We start from the raw sequence: 21558 nt of genomic DNA, 5'->3' as shown, positions 1-21558 counted from the left end.
TCGAGGGCAGGGTTGTGAACTATGGGTTACGAGGCACCCTGGAAGGCAGACGAGGGACATTCTTTACGGTGCCAGAGTTCTTGTGCCTGTTTCCACGGTCCCCTCGCCTTCATGATCATTTCACATCAGTAACCTGTGACTACTCCGGGCCGAGTGCTCTAGTTTAGCCTCGCGGTGTTGCTAACAGCGCAAGAGAGGATCCACTCCTCAAACGTTAGGGTCTAAGAAATGGTGCCATTAAAAGGTGTAATTTTACTCAGGAAGCGTAAGGAAAACATGAGCACGGGGGCGGTGGGGGGGAAGTGAAGCCCCTGAACAGGGAAAAAGGCAGACAGGAATGGGTGTTAACTGTCCCTCCACTTTCAGTTGGTGATAAAATTCGGGCTTGTGTGTCTCCTGATGAAGCTGTTCACAGTAACACAAATGCAACTGTCTATAACACATCATAAAGACAGACAATGCTGTTTCTCCAAAATTTTATTTTAATTTAAATTACAGGGCCAGCCAGATATTCTGATAAGAAATTCACTTTTCCTTAGGAGAAAGAAAATGCTTTCATGGCATTGTTAACAAATGTATACATCTCCACTTTTTTAAGGGTTAAAAATCACATTAAGTAACTGCCTTATGTAAAATTAAACCTTTATAACACAAAAAGAAACCACTTCCAGTATAATAGTCTTGGTAATATGAATATATTAAATGATCATAACTTCAAATGCAACATTTCAAACTTAAATGTTTTCACATTGTTTTGCTTAAAAACAAAACCCACGAAGTCTGAACTACCTTCAGATTCCAATGTAAGAGTAACATGAATATTGTGTCTGACACGCTGCACCCTCACTTCTTCCACCTAAAAGGCTACGACCTCACTGCCAAAGTGGAAGCTGTTCTAGATGTGTAAGTTCTAAGAATGAGCTTGGCAAGAAGACGTTTCTTCCACTTGGTGTAATCCATGTTTTTACACTAACTCCATACACACAGCACTACACCACAAAGCCAGGACACCACATCACGGCCAAGTCTTCCTTCCTAAACATCCAAGAGATTTTCTTTTCAAGGAGACTAGATTGCCTTATTTCACACAGATTCTGGTAAAGACAGTCTTGAGAAATGCCAATTATGATGTAGACTGCCATTTTAATAAAAATAAAATATATCTATATTTTCTGGAGCTATTTTCCTAACTGGTGTTCCTGAAGGTTTAAAACCTGCTGAAACAGCAATTGGGAGGCCCATTTTACTGGCCAGTATATAATTCCATTAGTAAGAGAGGCTAGCAAAGAATAATCATCTCAATTTCTTAATCAGCTGCAGCCATGCTGAATTTGAACTGGCAAACTCTGATTTGTCAGTTGTTAGTTGTGATCTTCATATCACTAAAATGAACAGATACCATTCTAATAACCTTACATAGATACAGTCTAGAAGACATTGTTCTGCCGTGGTCACAGTAACAAAAAAGTGGTGCAAAATCAGTTACTTTATAAATACTGATAATTTGCAGCATTAAGGAACAGGACATTAAAAAAAATAAATTTCCCCATAGGACACCTATGACTAGGAAGTCGTCTTTTCCTAAGAGAAGCCAAAGTTTTAATTATTCAGTTCACAACTATTGTACTGGGTTACTTAGTCTAAGAAAGAAAAGGTGCTCTACAGAGATTTCCCACACACACAAAGAATCAGCATTAATTTAGCATAATCTCTATCATTCACAGATCTGGCAGATTCATTAACTCATTTAAAATGAATAAGGCCAATAGGATGCAGGAAGGTGTGGCTGACTGAGCTCCAGGGCTGTATCGCAGCTTATTGATGGCACCCCATTAGGTAACTGAATACAAAGGACTGGTTTACTTTCTTTGTCTTTTAATGCTGTGATACTTAAATGTTAAATCAGCATTTTCATGTGATCTGAAGTATTTCAATTACATATGAGCATTCATTGTTTTTTGCAAAAACTCAGTATTAGGTAATAGTTACATACTACTACAATAACATTCCTCTGCTGTACAAATTAAACCATTTAAAAGAAATGAGCATTCTAAGAATTATATACAAAAGAAACCTTGAAGCAGTGTTGAAATGAAATGCAAGGTGTCATTGCTAGCTCTACTGTTTTAAAGTATCTTTGAAAAGTAAAATTAACAAATACCCTTCAACATATCCAGGTTTACAAGTCTCAAGAAAATCAAATGTCAAAAAATTCTAGAAAGCTGTGAAAAGCATATATACATTTTCCTTATGATCTTATGAGGCTTCTTTACACTTTTAAGAAGTTGCTAAGTTTCAGTATCAATTTATTCGCATGTCAACTTTATCTGCCCCCAAACTCCCATTTTGGATAGTTCCCCTCTGATTTCAGATAAAGCTCTGCGTCATCTTCCTTCAGCGAAGGTGCGCGACCTGAAGGTGCGCGACCTGAAGGTGCGCGATCTGACGCAGGGATGCCAGGTGTGCACTTGCCACACTGCACTCAGATCGCCAACAAAGATGGGTGCAAACACATAGGTCTAATCTGATATCAGTGCCCTCTTTCCTAAACCACACTCTCATCCATACATTTGCCTTCATGAACCCAGCCATGTTCAGAACTCCCGTAGCACACAGTCTTTGAATTCTGAAATGACACAAAGATCAAGAGAAAGCCCACATGTGCCCTAGTGTGCAAGCAGCAGCAGCTACGATCTCCAACCTGGACTGAAAAACAAAAGGGTAAAATGAAAAACCGTTCACTTAACAGCAGATTAGCAGTAATGTTCCTCATGAATCAATAAGAGTGCCTGATGCTGAATAGCTAACAGCAAATGCTGAATTTGGATTTAACATAGATGTTTATTGGAGATTAAGCTTCTTGCTGAGCTGGTCTCTTCAAATCCCTGATCTGTTTAACTAAATAGGTCTTCTCGTCGTTAAACTGCTCATCCTCCGTCCTGTCATTCTGAAACTTGCTGAGGAACTCTATGAGTTTGGCCTGGTTCTTGAGGAGGATGTCTAGGATGGGCTGCGTCTTGTTAGGATTGGCTACAAACACCTGCGTGGAGAGAAACGCACATGAGGCACAGAGAAAGGACAAAACGCAGCCACACCTGAGCTGCGGCCACAGCGCAGAAAAGCAGAGCTGTGCTCTCCTGGGATGGCGCTGAAGTCAGGGTCATTAGGTTTTGCTTTAGAAGGCGTTATTTTACAATTTGGAAAAAAATAATAATTACATGTTTTAACACAAATACGACTGATAAACTCATTCTGCCAGCCCTGCAACACAGTGTTTAGTATTAAATACAGACTTTGATTTTAGAATAAAATGGGCAGAAATTATTTCTCAGCACAAGAGGTCAGATGGGATTTTAAGAATGAAACCTCCACAGAAAGCATTAAGAAATGCTTTTGTTTTGCAGTTACTAATCTTCTAGGCCAAAGATAAATGACACTCTTCTATGAACAAACCTTCTCGTTCCCAGATCCAAACAGTAACCCGTTTCCAGGTCTACCTTTCTGTTTAAAAGTCATAGCACACAAATATGAAAAGTGACTGAATTTAATTAAGTCACCTGGATTACCAAGTGAGGCTAATAATTTCCGTTATTTGCGAATGAAAGAAGACGAACAATTCCAGTGGACAGTATCACTGATGCTTCTAGTACTCTACCTTAAAAACGTGAAAGGCCTCAAACTGGATGTTGCGACTTTTGTCTCGCAGCAGGTTCATCATTAATTTGAGGTTCTCGGGTTTACTGATGTATTTTGTCATAATTGTGAAGTTGTGTCTATCTAGTAGTAGTTCACCGAGAAGCTGAGAAGACATTTAAACAATTACCTTGTTATTAAAACTTAAAGAAAAATCAAAGTTTAAAAAAACAATTTATTTTATAATCATCAAGTATAGAGTATTAGTAGGCACTCAAAAGACCGAAGAACTGAACTGAATTACAACCTAAAAGCTACGAAGGGCTTTCTCTCCGCCACCTGAATGCCTTCCTCCCTTTCCCTGAGAGATGAAATCTACGGGAGGCCTGACGCTTCTCTCTGCAGAGGATGTTCAAGATGCCCCCTTGGCCCCCAGTGGGAGACTCTCAAAGCCTCCCCTTTAAGCGTGCATTTGTGTTAGCTCACTAAAAAGAAACTATTCAAGAAAATGGTCAAAAGTTATTGATTATTCCTGTTAACTAACCACAAACCTTAGCTTAATTTAAAACAACTATTTTTAAATTTTATTTAGCGGGACTTTCCAAGATAAAGGGTTTTGTGTCCAAAGTTTTCCATTTGTGTACCCTGCACATGCCACAGTTATCGTTTTATCATAGCTAATTCAGAAAGGTTTACACAAGTGAGTATTTTTCTGCTCCTTCTTAGGTCTCCTGAAGATAATCCAGTGTTTTCTTACTGACCCCTCACCATCACTAATTATACCAATTAATGCTAAAAAACATCTGTTTACTTCAGGGTTTACTAATTTCTGGAGAGTTGGTTATATCATATAAACTGATAACTTTTAAACTGTCACTGCTTACTCTTTCCTAAAACCAGCAGTCACTTCTTCAGGTCGTCAACATGCCAACAACCTGGCCAAGGCTGAGTGTGCAGAGCCGGCAGTGGGGCAGGTGCCAAGCTGCGGTCCTTGTGGGCGGTGGCAGAGCTGTGGAGAGCTTGGTCCCTGGTGCCAGCCTGCCTGGGTTCCAATCCTGGCTCCCTACTTCTTGTGAGCTCTGTAATCTTGAGCACGTTACTGAACTCCTCTGTGTCTCGGTTCCATCATCTGTATAATGGAACAGTGCCTCTCTCTCAGGAGAGTGCAGTGAGAAACGAGCATCAGTGTGCAAAGCACACATCAGGCCTGCATCTGCAGAGATGTGAGTGAGTGAGGGCTAAGGGAAGAAAAGGCGCAAATAGCGGCTCTGTGGCTTTGCTTTAATTGCTTTTGTTGCTTCCTTTCTGGGTTTCTGGCTATGTTCTAGATACTTGAAGTTTCCAGGTAACTGATCTCTGAATAAGTAACTTGTCATCATATTAAATAAAAAATGAGCTGATGTACAAGAAAACAAATCTATTTTACTTAGGCTTTATAAGGAACTCATAGGAAGAACTGGAAGGAGTAGGCTTCATATCAATGTGAATCACAAAATCTATTCTTACGGTGACAAGCAACCAGTATCTTACAAAGACTGAAAAGTTAGTATTATGTGATTTACAGCTTTCGTGTTCTTTTTCTATCACAGAAACCAAAGAAAATCTGAAGGAAGATGACTTCAAATATGTAATTCCTTTTTTATTTTTTGAAATAGTCTCACTCTGTCACAAAGGCTGGAGTGCAGTGGCACAATCTTGGCTCATTGCAACCTCCACCTCCCGAGCTCAAGTGATTCTCGTGCCTCAGCCTCCCAAGTAGCTGGGACTACAGGCTTGTGCCACCACACCTGGCTAATTAATTTTGGGGGCTAGAGACAGGGTTTCACCATGTTGGCCAGGCTGGTCTCGAACTCCTGACCTCCATCCATCCACCCACCTTGGCCTCCCAAAGTGCTGGGATTACAGGCGTGAGCCACCGTACTCAGCCCAAACATGTAATCCTTTACTAAAAAACTTGGAGTCTTGCATAGGGAATATAAATTTGCTGGCGACATAAATATGGGAATAAATAAATGCCAGTGTGGCTACAAAAAAGAGAGTACAAATTAAAATCCATCTTTAAAGTACGGCTGGTGCTGAAGCCGCTCCATGTGTTCATGGGGCACTCACAGGCCCACCGCTAACATAAACTGCAGGAGCCAGCAACTTGCTTTATATCCATTCCTAAGGGCTTGGAAATGGTGGTCTCAGCCTTTCTTTTCATGTTGGTAATTCTGAATGGCAGAAGGGTCTTGAAGGCCTTTCTCCTTATCCAAACAGCCCAAGAATCCAACATTTGGTCAAAGTTTATGGATTTGCCAATAACCTCCACCCTGCACCCCCGGCCCCCGCTTCCTCCCACAATGGCCCTAGAAGCTACTAACCTAGGCTATCCTGTCTGGCCTTTGTGGCCTTAGAAGATACTGACTCCAGTGAGCTGTGTGCATCTGTATAACTGCTGGCAAGAGTAGTATACCTCAGCCCTTTGAGGATCACAGAGCAGGAGAGGCCCCAGGAACCTCCACTCTCTCACACACTGATGTCCAGGGAGGAGAAACTCCTCCCACAGCTGCCAGGAAGTTCTGTCCAACCCCCCAAAGATGAAAGGACAGCAAATGATCCTCTAGCCAGGGAAGGTGGGGCCCAAGCAACAGCAATGAATGGAAAGCAAGGGGCCTGGCTGGACTGTGCCTGTTCCCCAGCTGCGGCTGTCACGGATGCCCTGCTGCAGGAATTACAGCCTTACACGGAAAAAAGGCATATGCTGTTCTGAAAGAAAGTGCTGATTGAAAATGTGGACGGTGGAGTGTTCCTATCAAAGGACACAAAGTATTCCAGATGCTCCTAGTGTCCTTTAGTCTTTTCCACAGAAAGATAAGGTCTTCAAGGGAGATTTCCCCACGGTAGGAAGGGGATGAGTGGATGGAATCTTGGTCATTATCGGTCCAGACACCCATGAGGGGAAGAACTCTGGGCAGAGTCAAATTTTAAATGGACCTGACAAAAAACTGAATGGAATTATGATTTTCCCCTCAAATCCTTTGTGATTTCATCTATATTTCCTGTTGGGACTGCTTACTGACAGAGTGGAGGGTATGCACTTCTTAACTGCTATAAGAACTTTCTACAGCAGGGGTCAGCAAACTATCAAGGGCCAAACAGTAAATATTTTAGACTTTGCAGAACATAGGGTCTCTGAGGCATCTACTTAATTCTGCTGCTGGAGCTCAAAACAGCCACAGACAAGATGTAAATAAATGAGCACGTCTTTATTCCAGTAAAACTTTACTTACAAACACAGGCAGCTGGCTGGATTTGGCCCATGGGTTGTAGTTTGCCAACCCTTGTTCTACAGTTTAAATCTTAAATTTAACATTCTAACTTGCGAAGGATATCCTGCTTTGATACAAAGCAGCCAAGCCTGTCTATGGTCCACAGCCTCACACGCACATCGCCTCCCTCCACCCTCACACACCTGCCTGTGCCACCCAGGCCACAGCCCAGGAGCACAGCACCTGGAGTGCCTTCATCTAGCTGATATGACTATGGCTCAAAATCGCAAAGAATGCACTGCTAGGAGATGAAGTCTTCTTCAAACTCCCGTTCATTCCCTTTCTGTGTCTCCACCTTACTAGGAAGCAGGAAAGTGCTCCACATGGATCACTGTCCAAATCCATTCCTTTCCGCAAAAATCTTGACCCTCGGCAAAGGTATTTATTTCCCCCAAAGGTCTATGACCCATCCTGCACATCTCCCTTTCCCCAAATCCACATTTCAAACACAAGGTACAGAGAAATAAGCTATACAAAATGGTCTGTCATACCTTCAGTGACTGTCTTTTTGTCACATAATTTTCTGAATGAAGTAACTTCTCATATTCACTGAAAAACTAAAAGATAAGAGAACATAAATCAGGGTTATTGCAAAAAAAAAAAAAAAAAAAAAAAAAGACTGGTAGGTAACATTGTAAATTAGCTTAAGGACACACTTCTCACACCATGAAGGCCAACAGCTGCCCTGGCTCCCCTGCCACTCTCTTTCATGTCTTCCTCTGACATGTTTGCTCTGAGACTCTCAGGTGATCCCACCAATCCCTTCCATGAAGAGGGCTCCTGGGACTGAGCCCCTTCCCAGTTCCAGCCAGGCCTGCAGACAGAGCTTAAATCCAGGCCTCTCTGTCACCCCAAGCTCCCTATGCACAAAACCTAACTCCCTTACCCCTCACACTTTTGCTTGTTGAGTCTGCTCTCATATCTTGATGTTAGATTGAAAAACTCGTATTTTATATAAACAAGAATTCAATTTGTTCAAAGCACAACCACAAAGAGGAAAGTTATCTGCTCTTTCAATGTATCAGGCAAAGAGAAAAAGTAATTTGGAATAGAAATTAAGAGAGGAGAAATTCAGCATTGTGTTAACCAGGCCGACAACGAAGGTGGGGCTTAGTCTCAGACCTGGCGGATGGGAGGGATTTCACTCAGAAATGGAGGGGAGAAAAGAGAATCTGGGCAGATAAAAAAGGAAGGACATAGTATGAATGAAGCCCCGGGGAGAACAAAATGCCACAAATTTAAGAACTGACAGGTCCACTAGACCTTCAAAACAGCGGTCACTGACAAGAGTGGCACTGCTGGATGGTGAAGGCTAGAAGCCCATTAAAGCAGAGAGTTACAAAACCGAAATGACAGGCACTTGGGGGCCAAGGCTATCCTTCAAAAACCTAGTAGACAAGGCCAGTTAGCCTTAAGATTTTATTTTTTGTCTGTCTGTTTAAACCACAGATAGGTTTAAAACATTCTGAAAGTCTGCAGCACTAGTATGACTGTTGGATCTTGGTGCTTTCCTGAGACTTTCCTTTGGTCATCGCGAGTGCCAGGGGATGGATGCCTGCTTTGTCATCTGTCCATGAGAGAACTACTGGTGTCCATGCTTTATGATGGGTCCTCATTAGCCATTCATCTGTGGTCTAGAGCAGGGGATGGCAAACTATGGCCTGCTGCCTGTTTGTGAAAAGTTTTTCTGGAACACATCCCATGCTCGTTTGTTTACTGAACATGAATTCACTGAAAAGTTTATGTATTATTTACAGCTGCTTTCACAGAACAACAGACAGGAGAGTCAACAGAGACCACATGGCTTACAAAGCCTCAAAAATTTGCTTTCTGGCCTTCTTGGTTTAGAGCTAACACAGAATTATACATTATTTCTTTTGCCTGCCTCTTGGCAGAGGTGAGCTGGCCATCTATTTGGTAAGTATTTGAGTTAGATTTCTCTCTTTTCAGAAAAAGCTGTTAAGTCTACCTTCTCAAATTATCATCAAACTGATGATCAAAACAACTGGACCTGCTTTTAATCAGTAACAAAATATATACATCTCAAGTTCTTATATATACAGAAAATGCAAGTTAAGATTTTCTGCTGCATCTTTGGATAAGCTTGGTTGCAAGAAACTTTTCATGGAGAACTGCCTGAAAAGTATGTATGTGGCCCTGTTTCCTTCAGGTTATGTTACGATTTTTTCTCCTCTGTATTAGGACAGACAAAGAGTAAGTAACAAACCTAGATACCTGTCCTCCCACCCACTTCTGGGTTCCTCAAAGACTTGCTTTCAGGGAACTGCATCGGAGTTGAGCATTTTATTTACTGCAATGCCACGGCAATGACTGTCCACTACATGATACTGTAACTTGACTCTCCTTTAAGAATGCCAAGGAGAGAAACCGGTTTCAGGTCCCAGTGCTAGGAAAGGCTACGTTTCTTTTGAGCAGCCAGCATGAATTTTACTCTACAAATACTGTCATCTTTTAATTGCTTTTCTTTCTTTCTATGCTTTGGTTATTAGAAAGCTCAGAGCCAAACTGGACCAGAATTTAGAGCATGTATTTTGGTGTAATAACCTGTGGCTTTAAATTACCCACATCCCCCACTGCTTCTCCCTCTATAAGATCTGACTGCTTTCTATAGATTTGTTGCCTCACCTATGTTCTTCTAAAATCCTGTTAACTGATGTCATCTATTAACAACATGTAGGAAGCTATTTTACTGCAAGATTAAATAGATTTCACTGTAGCAAATGTCTTGGAAATCAGCTAGTCTGTGTCTTTGGTAGGCCTTAAATTACTCGTATGTTGAAAAATCTTTGTGGTGATGATAAATGAACTAACGTTTATTAAATGCTTCCTGTGTTCCAGGCACTGTGCCATGCACGTCACATACACGTTCTTATCTAATCCTCATGATGATCCCAGTAGACAGGTACTATATGAAGAGCCTTCTTCAGGGTGGAAGATCCTGAAGGCACAGAGGGTGCATGAAGGCAGTTGCTGAAGTCCTACCAGCCCATGGTAGGGCTGAGACTTGCAGCCAGAATCCAGGCAGTCCAAGGCTCAAGTCCATGCTTCTATCTACTGTAAAAAGGCCCTGATGATGACAGAACTGCCATTTTAAAGCAATGAACATACAAGAAACGCACCCATATCCAAATACACATGAGCTGAAATAAAAATAAAGGACCAGCAATTTTTAAGCCATTTATGAGGCTACTTATGAAGGACTTGTGTGCTCAGTGTTGTGTTATGTTCTTACTGGGAGTGGAGGGCAGGGGGAAAAGACAGGGAAAAAAAAAAACACAAAAGAACAAGAAAGCATAGATTTTTGCCTCTAAGAATCTCAGAATGTATTTGAACAGCAAAGTGAATAATGAAGTATTAATAATACTCAGGATTTCAAAAATTTAAATAAGTAGTGGAAAAATTAAAATCTAAACCAAATCTTGCAGGATAGACAGGAATTTTAAGTGGATTGTCATTCTTCTAACCTCTTTACGGGTACCTATCAGAATCTTCGACGATGTATAGTTAAACCAGTACATCACAACAGTGCTTGTGGGTATTATGGAAGATCCTCCTGAGGCTGGCAGAACTGGCAGTGGTGGAAGAGATCATTTCACATGGCAGCCCTAGAGGCAGTTGTGCGGGTCTAGGGAAATCAAGCTATCAAGCACTCTGGAAATCATTGACAAATCTCTGGGGGACACTATTACCAGGAACATCTGACATTGACTCAGTGCTGGAAGGGACCTTACCGACAAGCTAGTCCAATGTCCTCATTTTACAATAAGGACGGACTTCTAAGTCCCCAAGCGGTTAACTGCCTTGGCCATGGCCACAAAGGAGTGAGCAGTAGAGCAGGAGCAGAGCCGGGCTCCCGTCCCCTCTGGCCAGTGCTGCTCTCATCCTATCAGCTGCTGCCTCCCTTTCTCTCTATTTGTATGCAGCAGAAATGTGGGGCAACTGATGGAAAAGGAAGGAAAAGTTAAAAAGTCAGATAATTTTCCTACTATCTTTACTATCATTTTAGCAGCAAAATGCTCTATTTTCCTCTTTTAAAGCAATAAAAGCTTCAAAGGGCAGTATGTCAATCAAAAAGATCTACTTCTGACCAAGTAATATTCTATAAGTTGTTTAAGTAGAGAAATAACTACGGCACCATTTATAAACATTACATATGCAAAATAAATATTCTAGTACAAAAACCTAATGTAAGTCTTTCATTTCTGGTAACAAAAGTTACAATTTATTATTTAAAAATAGTATTTCATATACTTACTCTATCATAATGCTGTTCCAAAAATTCTGCACTGAGCAATTTATGTCTTGTAAGTAAATCCTACAAAAAGAAAAAAAAATTGTTAACAGTTGTTCTCCAAGTTTTCAAAAAAGCGAATCCTAAATTCCACACCATTTTACCTAATAAAAACTGTTGTTAAAAATCACCATACTTAACATTTTAGCATGAATTGTATTAAAAACACTGATTCTATAAGAGCAAAATAAAATCATTAATTATTTGGAACTGCAATTTTAATGATTATGATGAGTCATGGATCTACAGCTCTTAGAAAAAATGATAAAGGCAATGGAAATATAAACTAAAGAAAAAGAATAAGGAATTGTAGTGAAATTAAAGTTAACACTCCCCAAGTGGGCTGGTTATTTAAAAACAAAAACACAAAAACAAAGCTAACAGTAGTGGTAAACTGTCAATTCCACGCCCACTTAGCGCTCCTGGTGGAGAAAGAGGAAATTTCTTTTATTAGAAAAAGGATTAGAGGCTCTATTTTCTTCCTCCTAAGTTCAATCACATTCAGGTTCATAGCTAACGCAAATTTTTTAGAGGTAGAGTGTGTTTTAGGTAAGCAGAATGTTGGTACGATAACGTAGAATTAACAATGACTATGAACCTCCAGTCTGATTTTGTATTACCATGAAACAGAACCCTATGCCTCACCCTATAGCTTTCCCAAGGATCATTCATTCAGAAATATTTACTAAGTGCCAGGTAAAACTCTAGGTGCTAGGGCTTCAAAGACAAAAAGATATGATCCCTGGCTTCAAGGACCTAGAAGTTAGCAAAGGACTAGCCTTGGTCTCACTGGGTGGGAAAGAGAATGGGAACAAGTGACAGCAGGAAGGCCTGGCCAGTAGCTGGTAAACTAATGGATTGAGGTCCTTCGTACCACTGCTAAAGAAGATAGTGCCAATCATCGCCTTTCTCCCAACCACCTTTCCTAGTTTTCGTTCCTGTTTATGTTTGAAGGTTGCCCAGGTTACAAAGAACTAGTGTTTCTTGAAGTATGCTGAAATGAAACACTGGTTCTGAGAAACACTTTAAGAAATGTCCCATGGTCAAGCAAACGAGGGAAGTGCCACAGCTCACTCCAGATGTCAGGTCCTAGACTGCACAGGGAGCTCTTTTGCCACCTACTTTCTGTGAAAGCCCTTCCCGAAAGGGCCTCTGTACAGGCTTTCCCCACTGCGTGGTTACCTACTGTTCGTCTTTCGGACCTCAACTCCTCCTGATTGGTCACCAGCACAAAAGCACTGGACATAGCTGTGACTCTACACTGGTTTGTGCGATTATTTGATTCAAGTCTCTCTTATGCTACACTGTAAGTTCCATAAATACCAGGATCGTGTCTGTTTTCATTAACCTTTGAATCCCCAGCACCTATGCAGTGCCCAGTGCATAGTAAGCGCTTAATATTTAATAAATCAATGAATGAACCAATAAAATCAGGGAACATGTCTGGAAAAACATCACATTCAGCAATCTTCAAAGTATGCTTTTGAGAAGGTTTCTAACCCCACCCCAAAGATTTACAGTTGTTCAAACTGCTGGATAGGGTATGTGTTATATTTCCTGATTATAACAGGGATGGCCAGGAAGGACCTACCCAATTTTTCCCAAATCCTCCTTGAGGATTCAACAGGCCATATTAAAAACCTGAAGTTTATTCTGAGTACACTCAAGAGTTTGGCAAGAAGTGCTACAACGTTTCCCCTTCAGGGGAAGGAGAAGAAGAAAGTGGTAAGAGAATTTCCATTATCTTCGTACCGTGGTCCATGGGGTCACAGATGCAGAGAGAGGAACATGAGGACCTGAAGTGGAATGTATCAAGTATGGACAGCACCATTTAACATGCTATTGTGGTGTGTTTATGGCTGATGTCCTGCTATGGAGGTGCCACAGGGCAAGGTTTGTCTGTAGGGTTCACTGCTGAATCCCCCACCCCTAAAGAATAGTGCCTGGCCGAGGTGGGTGGATCACCTGAGGTCAGGAGTTCGAGACCAGTCTAACATGGTGAAACCCTGTCTCTACTAAATACAAAAACCTAGCTGGGTGTGGTGATGCATGCCTGTAATCCCAGCTACTCAGGAGGCTGAGGCAGGAGAATCGCTTGAACCCAGGAGGTGGAAGTTGCACTGAGCCGAAATCGCACCACTGCACTCCAGCCTGGGCAACGATAGTGAAACTTCATCTCAAAAATAAAAAAAATTAAAAAAAAAGAAAAGAAAAGAAAAGAAAAGAAAAGAAAAAAAGTGCCTGGCACAGAGCAGGCACTGACAATCTTGGTGAATAACAAATGAATATGTTAACTTAGGAATTCAAGTGTCAGGATCCCTGTCAGACAGTGTTGCTTCTAACTTTTTGCGACTAAATCATTCTGGAGGCCAGTGTGAGGAAGTACAGCAGAAGGAACCTGCTGCTCACTGTTCTGTCATAACCTCACGAAGAGAGTGCCAAGCAGGAGGGTCCTGAGAGACACTGGCTCTCAACTGGGGTTGGATTCTTAGGAACAGGCAGGAAGAAAGTATCTACTCTATAAAGCAAAGGCCCTCTAGGTGTTAACATGTTGCACAACAGATTTTTACTGAAGGTTTGAGAGAAGCGAGTATTCACTCTGTAAGGTATCTCAAAAGCAGCCAGAGGCTCACAGATGGGCCACACAAAGGGGGACCTCTAACATCTTCCCATGTAGGGGAGATTCTATGTGTTACCATCTGGAAACTCAGGAAACTGCTGCCAACCAGAAATCAAATCTCAATGGCTTTGGGGTAAGAGCGATTGAAAGGGGCACTCAGAGTTTGCCCAAGGAGCAGGTGGACCCAGTACATAACAGGATGAAAACCCTTTGTTAAAAAGGGTCATTCAAAGGCCTGGGGTGGGCGGTTGGGGGGGTAAAACACTAGTAGGAAAAGAGCAACTGTTAAGAGCCAGCTCAGAGAAAAAGGTGAATACTAAGCTGGGAAAAGGAGGAGATGAGGACAATCAGCAGAGCCTCTATCTACTGAGAGATGAGAAGGAACCTTAGCCTAGTGACTGCAGCCAAAAACTTCGGACAGCTCAAACTGGGGTGAGTGTGGGTGGGAGGGGGGTGTGTGTAGACCAACAGAATAGAACATAATGGGCAAAGGGCATGCAGACCTGCAAAGTTTAGGGTGCATGTGACCCCAGACCAGCAGAGTTGCTAGGTCAGTCAGCAGAGGGGAGAATAAAAGGATTCCTCATCTTCCATCTATCTGAATTCCAGTCTATGCCAGGCCCTCATATAATGGAAGAAAGACTAGGGATCATTTCCCAAGTCCAGCAGACTAAGCAGCCAACTTTTAGGGTAGGCTGAATTTAAAAGCTTCCTAAAAGCTTGAGTTTGGGCTGAAACATCATGTGACTAAGACAGCCCTGGGATCCCTGAAGAAATCCTGCTAACCCAGGGGGCTTATTTTCACATTCATCTTGGCAAACCAGTTGGCCCCATTTCCTACTTGATGTTTGATTATGTCTAAGGACAAGAAACTCAATTTTTCCAGTTGTGTGGTTCACCTCTGGAGTTCTTACAGTGAGAAAGTTCTCCCTGTGCTAGGGTCAGACCTATCCCCAAATACTATCCCAGGAACCATCAGAGCTGACAGATCCATGTTTTGTCCATTTTCTATGGGACCCCACTTCAAATACAAGTAGTGCTCTCATGGCAGGTCCCTACCGAGGCTTCTCTTCTCCAGGCTAAATACGTCCAGTTCCTTTAACCACTCCTCGAATGACAGGGTTCTGAGTCCCCCTCACCATCTACTGTCTTCTGAAAGTCATCTATTTGTCTATGTGCCTCTTAAAGTGTAGCACCTGGAATGGAACACATTTATGTGTTGTTACCTGATAAGCTCATAGTGGAGTGAGACTATCAGTTAGCTCCTTAGGTTACATACTACGTGGTCACATGGAGCTCTGGGGAACACATTATCATACTGCTTAATTGTATTGGGGGTATTCAAAATTGTTTACTCAAAGTGGGCTCTGGTAGCCTGCCTGCCTGGGTCCACAGTCTGACTTCCCCATTTATTGTCTGATTTCAATCAAAATCTCTAGGCTTCACTTTCTTCATCTGTAAAGTCAGTAATAACAACACTGCCTTCCTAGGGTTGAGTATGATATGAAATTATCTACATTCTAGTAATTATTATACTTAGTATCTCATTTTGTATTTATTATTATTGTGTTATTCCTCCATCCCATATTTTATACAGTTGGGTCCTCAAGTGGAAGACCTCAGTTATCTGTATTTAACTTCATCCTGCTATATTCTGGTCTCTCTGACCTTTCTAAGTTTTAGGATCCTCTGTTATCTGCTGTCCTTCCCTTCATGGCTAACATCTACACATTCGATAAGTATGCCTTGTCACCTTTTATTTCAGTCACTAATAAAAACGTTCAGCTGGGTGGGGAAAGCCCCGTGGAAATTCGCTAGAAGTTTCTCTGCAGGGTGACGGCAATTTACGTGCCAATAGCATATGGATATAACATACAACTGGTTGTGAATTACTATACTGAAACTCCATCTAGCTCAGTTTTACTGTTTCCATGAAAACAGATTTGTAGAATTATACAACATCTAGCATATCCTTGTTGTGATGAAGGAGTAATTCTAACAGCTAATGTTTACTTCATAGACACTGTGTGAAGGCACAACAACTGATATGGTCATGTTATTACCTGAATCTGAACAGATGAAGAGACTGGAGGTTAGATCAGCAGCAGAGCTGGTGTGAACCTAGGCAGCCATGCCCTTTTACTCCCCCAATCCACCAGTACCTATGAGATCAATATGACTGAACTTCCTCTTAGTGAATCCATGATGGCTGTGGGTACAGTTTCCAAACTGCTCAGAAGCCATTTTTTTTTGTATTTTTTTTAAAATTATACTTTAAGTTCTAGGGTACATGTACACAACCTGCAGGTTTGTTACATATGTATACATGTGCCATGTTGGTTTACTGCACCCATTAACCCATCATTTACATTAGGTATTTCTCTTAATGCTATCCCTCCCCCACCCCACCACCCCATGACAGGCCCCGGCGTTTGATGTTCCCCGCCCTGTGTCCAAGGGTTCTCATTGTTCAATTCGCACCTATGAGTGAGAACATGCGGTGTTTGGTTTTCTGTCCTTGCAACAGTTTGCTCAGAATGATGGTTTCAAGCTTCATCCATGTCGCTACAAAGGACACGAATGCATCCTTTTTTAAGGCTGCATAGTATTCCATGGTGTATATGTGCCACATTTTCTCAATCCAGTCTGTCACTGATGGACATTTGGGTTGGTTCCAAGTCTTTGCTATTGTGAATAGTGCAACAATAAATATACGTGTGCATGTGTCTTCATAGTAGTATGATTTGTAATCCTTTGGGGATATACCCAGTAATGGGATCACTGGGTCAAATGGTATTTCTATTTCTAGAGCCTTCAGGAATCGCCACACTGTCTTCCACAATGGTTGAACTAGTTTACACACCCACCAACAGTGTAAAAGTGTCCCTATTTCTCCACATCCTCTCCAGCACCTGTTGTTTCCTGACTTTTTAATGATCGCCATTCTAACTGGTGTGAGATGGTATCTCATTGTGGTTTTGATTTGCAGTTCTCTGATGACCAGAGATGATGAGCATTTTTTCATGTGTCTGTTGGCTGCATAAATGTCTTCTTTTGAAAAGTGTCTGTTCATATCATTTGCCCACTTTTTGATGGGGTTGTTTGATTTTTTTTCTTGTAAATTTGTTTAAGTTCTTTGTAGATTCTGGATATTAGCCCTTTGTCAGATGGGTAGATTGCAAACATTTTCTCCCATTCTGTAGGTTGCCTGTTCACTCTGATGGTAGTTTCTTTTGCTGTGCAGAAGCTCTTTATTTAGATCCCATTTATCTATTTTGGCTTTTGTTGCCATTGCTTTTGGTATTTTAGTCATGAAGTCCTTGCCCATGCCTATGTCCTGAATGGTAGTGCCTAGGTTGTCTTCTAGGGTTTTTATGGTTTTAGGTCTAACATTTAAGTCTTTAATCCATCTTGAATTAACTTGTGTATAAGGTGTAAGGAAGGTGTCCAGTTTCAGCTTTCTACATATGGCTAGCCAGTTTTCCCAGCACCATTTATTAAATAGGGAATCCTTTCCCCCATTTCTTGTTTTTGTCAGGTTTGTCAAAGATCAGATGGTTGTAGGTGTGCGGTGTTATTTCCGAGGCCTCTGTTCTGTTCCATTGGTCTATATCTCTGTTTTGGTACCAGTGCCATGCTGTTTTGGTTACTGTAGCCTTGTAGTAGAGTTTGAAGTCAGGTAGTGTGATGCCTCCAGCTTTGTTCTTTGTGCTTAGGATTGTCTTGGCAATGCGGGCTCTTTTTTGGTTCCATATGAACTTTAAAGTAGATTTTTCCAATTCTGTGAAGAAAGTCAGTGGTAGCTTGATGGGAATGGCATTGAATCTATAAATTACCTTGGGCAGTATGGCCATTTTCATGATATTGATTCTTCCTATCCATGAGCATGGAATGTTCTTCCGTTTGTGTCCTCTTTTATTTCGTTGAGCAGTGGTTTGTAGTTCTTGAAGAGGTCCTTCACATCCCTTGCAAGTTGCATTCCTAGGTATTTTATTCTCTTTGTAGCAATTGTGAATGGGAATTCACTCATGATTTGGCTCTCTGTTATTGGTGTATAAGAATACTTGTGATTTTTGCACCTTGATTTTGTATTCTGAGACTCTGCTGAAGTTGCTTATCAGCTTAAGGAGATTTTGGGCTGAGATGATGGGGTTTTCTAAATATACAATCATGTCATCTGCAAACAGGGACAATTTAACTTCCTCTTTTCCTAATTGAATATCCTTTATTTCTTTCTCTTGCCTGATTGCCCTGGCCAGAACTTCCAACACTATGTTGAATAGGAGTGGTGAGAGAGGGCATCCCTGTCTTGTGCAACTTTTCAAAGGGAATGCTTCCGGTTTTTGCCCATTCAGTATGATATTGGCTGTGGGTTGGTCATAAATAGCTCTGATTATTTTGAGATACGTTCCATCAATACCTAGTTTATTGAGAGTTTTTAGCATGAAAGGCTGTTGAATTTTGTCAAAGGCCTTTTCTGCATCTATTGAGATAATCACATGGTTTTTGTCTTTAGTTCTGTTTATGTGACGGATTACGTTTATTGATTTTCATATGTTGAACCAGCCTTGCATCGAAGGGATGAAGCCCATTTGATCATGGTGGATACTCTTTTTGATGTGCTGCTGGATTCAGTTCGCCAGTATTTCATTGAGGATTTTCGCATCGATGTTCATCAGGGATATTGGTCTAAAGTTTTTTTTTGTTGTGTCTCTACCAGGCTTTGGTATCAGGATGATGCTGGCCTCATAAAATGAGTTAGGCAAGATTCCCTCTTTTTCTGTTGATTGGAATAGTTTCAGAAGGAATGGTACCAGCTTCTCCTTGTACCTCTGGCAGAATTTGGCTGTGAATCCGTCTGGTCCTGGAGTTTTTTTGGTTGACAGTCTATTAATGATTGCCTCAATTTCAGAGCCTGTTATTGGTCTATTCAGTGATTTAACTTCTTCCTGGTTTAGTCTTGGGAGGGTGTATGTGTCCAGGAATTTATCCATTTCTTCTAGATTTTCTAGTTTATTTGCATAGAGGTGTTTATGGTATTCTCTGATGGTAGTTTGTATTTCTGTGGGATCGGTGGCGGTCTCCCCTTTATCATTTTTTATTGCGTCTATTTGATTCTTCTCTCTTATTAGTCTTGCTAGCGGTCTATCAATTTTGTTGATCTTTTCAAAAAACCAGCTCCTGGATTCACTGATTTTTTGAAAAGTTTTCTGTGTCTCTATCTCCTTCAGTTCTGCTCTGATCTTAGTTATTTCTTGCCTTCTGCTAGCTTTTGGATGTGTTTGCTCTTGCTTCTCTAGTTCTTTTGTGATATTAGGGTGTCAATTTTAGATCTTTCCTGCTTTCTCTTGTGGGCATTTAGTGCTATAAATTTCCCTCTACACACTGCTTTAAATGTGTCCCAGAGATTGCGGTAGGTTGTGTCTTTGTTCTCATTGGTTTCAAAGAACGTATTTATTTCTGCCTTCATTTCGTTATTTACCCAGTAGTCATTCAGGAGCAGGTTGTTCAGTTTCCATGTAGTTGTGTGGTTTTGAGTGGCAGAAACCATCTCTTCAGACATACTTTCTAGAACCTTACACAGGCACAGTCTGGTGAGGCTACCTTCTTTTATTCTAGAACATTGGAAACATATTTTTGGCTTTCTAATGCCCCTCTCCATCTCCTTAATTCCTCAAAAAAGAAAAAAAAAATTACAAATATTTGGCCATCTGGTTTACTATCTGAGCATCCATTTATTCAAGCTATGAATTTTGGACATATTTAGAACATTTTTTTTTTAAACAGAGTCCCACTCCGTCGCCCAGGGTGGAGTGCAGTGGCGTGATCTCGGCTCACTGCAACCTCTGCCTCCCAGGTTCAAGGGATTCTTATGCCTCAGCCTCCTGAGTAGCTGAGACTATATGCACATGTCACCACAACTAATTTTTTGTATTTTCAGTAGAGACGGGGTTTCATCATGTTGGCCAGGCTGGTCTCAAACTCCTGACCTCAGGTGATCCACCCACCTCAGCCTCCCAAAGTGGTGGGATTACAGGCGTGAGCCACTATGCCTGGCCTAGAGCAGTTCTAATTTCCTTTAAAGACTCAGCACCTTTTCCAGGGCTATGGATGAGCCACGTGTTTGGAAATTTTTGTGTGTAGAGCACGTTTTCTGGGAGGGCGCTCTTGCCACATTCTCAAAGGAAAGCATGAACCATAGATCTATTCTTCTTTTCCATTATAAGAATATGCTCTGCAAACAGGAGACTAGCAGCAAGACAGGAGAGGAGCAGCAACGTGTCCCTCCTTGTCAGCGCCTCTGGTGTGCAGCTGTAAGGCTGTTCCTGCTGGTCTTCCTTTCTTCCCTGACTGGAGTTTCTTTCAGGGAGGAGTAGGAAGGTGACTTCCACCTGTCTGCTAGTTTAGCCACCCTGAGATTATGATGGGAGGTCTGTCCTCTCTTTCACGTGTTGTCTTGGCTGTAGACTCTGCTTAATTTTGTTTCTTGGAGAACCCTCTTTTGGGGGACCTCTCCTCTCAGCTCCTTCCTTTCCATGCAATAAGGAGCACCTGAGATGCACAGTCCAGGCCAGCTCCCCAGGGCTCTCTCTTCCAGAGCTCACCCTTAGGACACTACCTTGTTTTATGAAGCTTCCTCTTTATCAAGTAGGGGTGACCTGCCTGGCTGCCCAGTCTCCCTCTCTGGCCACCATGACCTGATAGGGCTGCTTTACCCATAGCGATCCATCACTGACATTTTCTCCTTGGTGAGAATTATCAAAAGAAGTAACCCTAACTGAAATGAAATTATCAGCCAGGCCAGATGAGACTCACTGCAAATCCCATTTCCAGCACATAGTCAGTACATCTCTCTCACCTCTGAGCCACCTTTGCCATCTGTGCCAGAAGCATGTCAACCACATCCTGACGGGGTCAGGGGTCTTGCTGCATTCTCCCACACCACTGCTGCTCAATCCTCTTCCTTCACCCTCATGTGGCCAGAGTACTGCCACCCTCAGGCTCCTGGCTGTCCTTCCACACAGGGGAATCTCTCCTTGACACATGGTGCTGCTACACCGCCCTTCATGGCAGGTCTGCTACTTCTGAATGGGACATACCCTTCCACCGATGCATTATAAGCATGAGTCCTAGCCCACCAACTGTGGTGACACCTAAGACATCATATTGACCACTCTATGTTATAATCTCAAATTCATTTTGTTTTGCTTTGTACACCTACATACAAATATCTGGGGCCTCACCTGAGGCTTTCAACTCCCTCTTTAAGAGTTTTGGGAAATAAATTCCTGGGGAGCTCTCATACTATGACCTGATTCTCATTCAATAAATCCCTGGGGGCCTTATGACCTGATTCTCATTCAAGGTAAAACCCTAATGATCAGGTCCCCAGGTTTCATCCTATCTTTAGGGCATTCATTCACTCTGAGGTGGGACATATTTCACCCAGAGACCAAAGTGTGTGCTCATTATTTCAGGGGCTTTTCATAATCATGAAAATGGACCCTCACAAGAAAGGTGGCCACTTCTCACTGTGATAGTGTTCATGGTTTCTGAGCATGGTCGTCTGCATATCAGTATGCTAAATACTGGTGTGTATATATATATATATATTCTTTGGGGTGTGTGTGTGTGTGCGTGTATACATTTTTTTTTTTTGAGATGGAGTTTCGCTTTTGTTG

At 41.8% G+C, this 21558-nt stretch overlaps 1 protein-coding gene across 2 annotated transcripts in view; it reads right to left on the bottom strand.

Moving 5' to 3' along the window:
* Positions 1 to 459: 459 nt before the first annotated feature.
* Positions 460 to 21558, bottom strand: part of CAB39 (calcium binding protein 39) — a 108356-nt gene continuing 87257 nt past the window's right edge. For both annotated transcript variants that reach the window (XM_034955342.3, XM_055109198.2), the window contains 4 exons: positions 11221 to 11280; positions 7436 to 7501; positions 3656 to 3799; positions 460 to 3040 (listed from right to left, as the gene is read on the bottom strand). In XM_034955342.3, the coding sequence (XP_034811233.1) occupies positions 2852 to 3040; positions 3656 to 3799; positions 7436 to 7501; positions 11221 to 11280 (459 nt within the window). In that variant the 3' untranslated portion in view covers positions 460 to 2851. The remainder of the gene's footprint in view (positions 3041 to 3655; positions 3800 to 7435; positions 7502 to 11220; positions 11281 to 21558) is intronic.

Source organism: Pan paniscus, chromosome 13 (assembly GCF_029289425.2).
Source record: "Pan paniscus chromosome 13, NHGRI_mPanPan1-v2.0_pri, whole genome shotgun sequence".
Taxonomy (NCBI): domain Eukaryota; kingdom Metazoa; phylum Chordata; class Mammalia; order Primates; family Hominidae; genus Pan; species Pan paniscus.
Note: the sequence above shows the minus strand (reverse complement) of the source record. Positions and strands in the feature narration are given on the sequence as shown.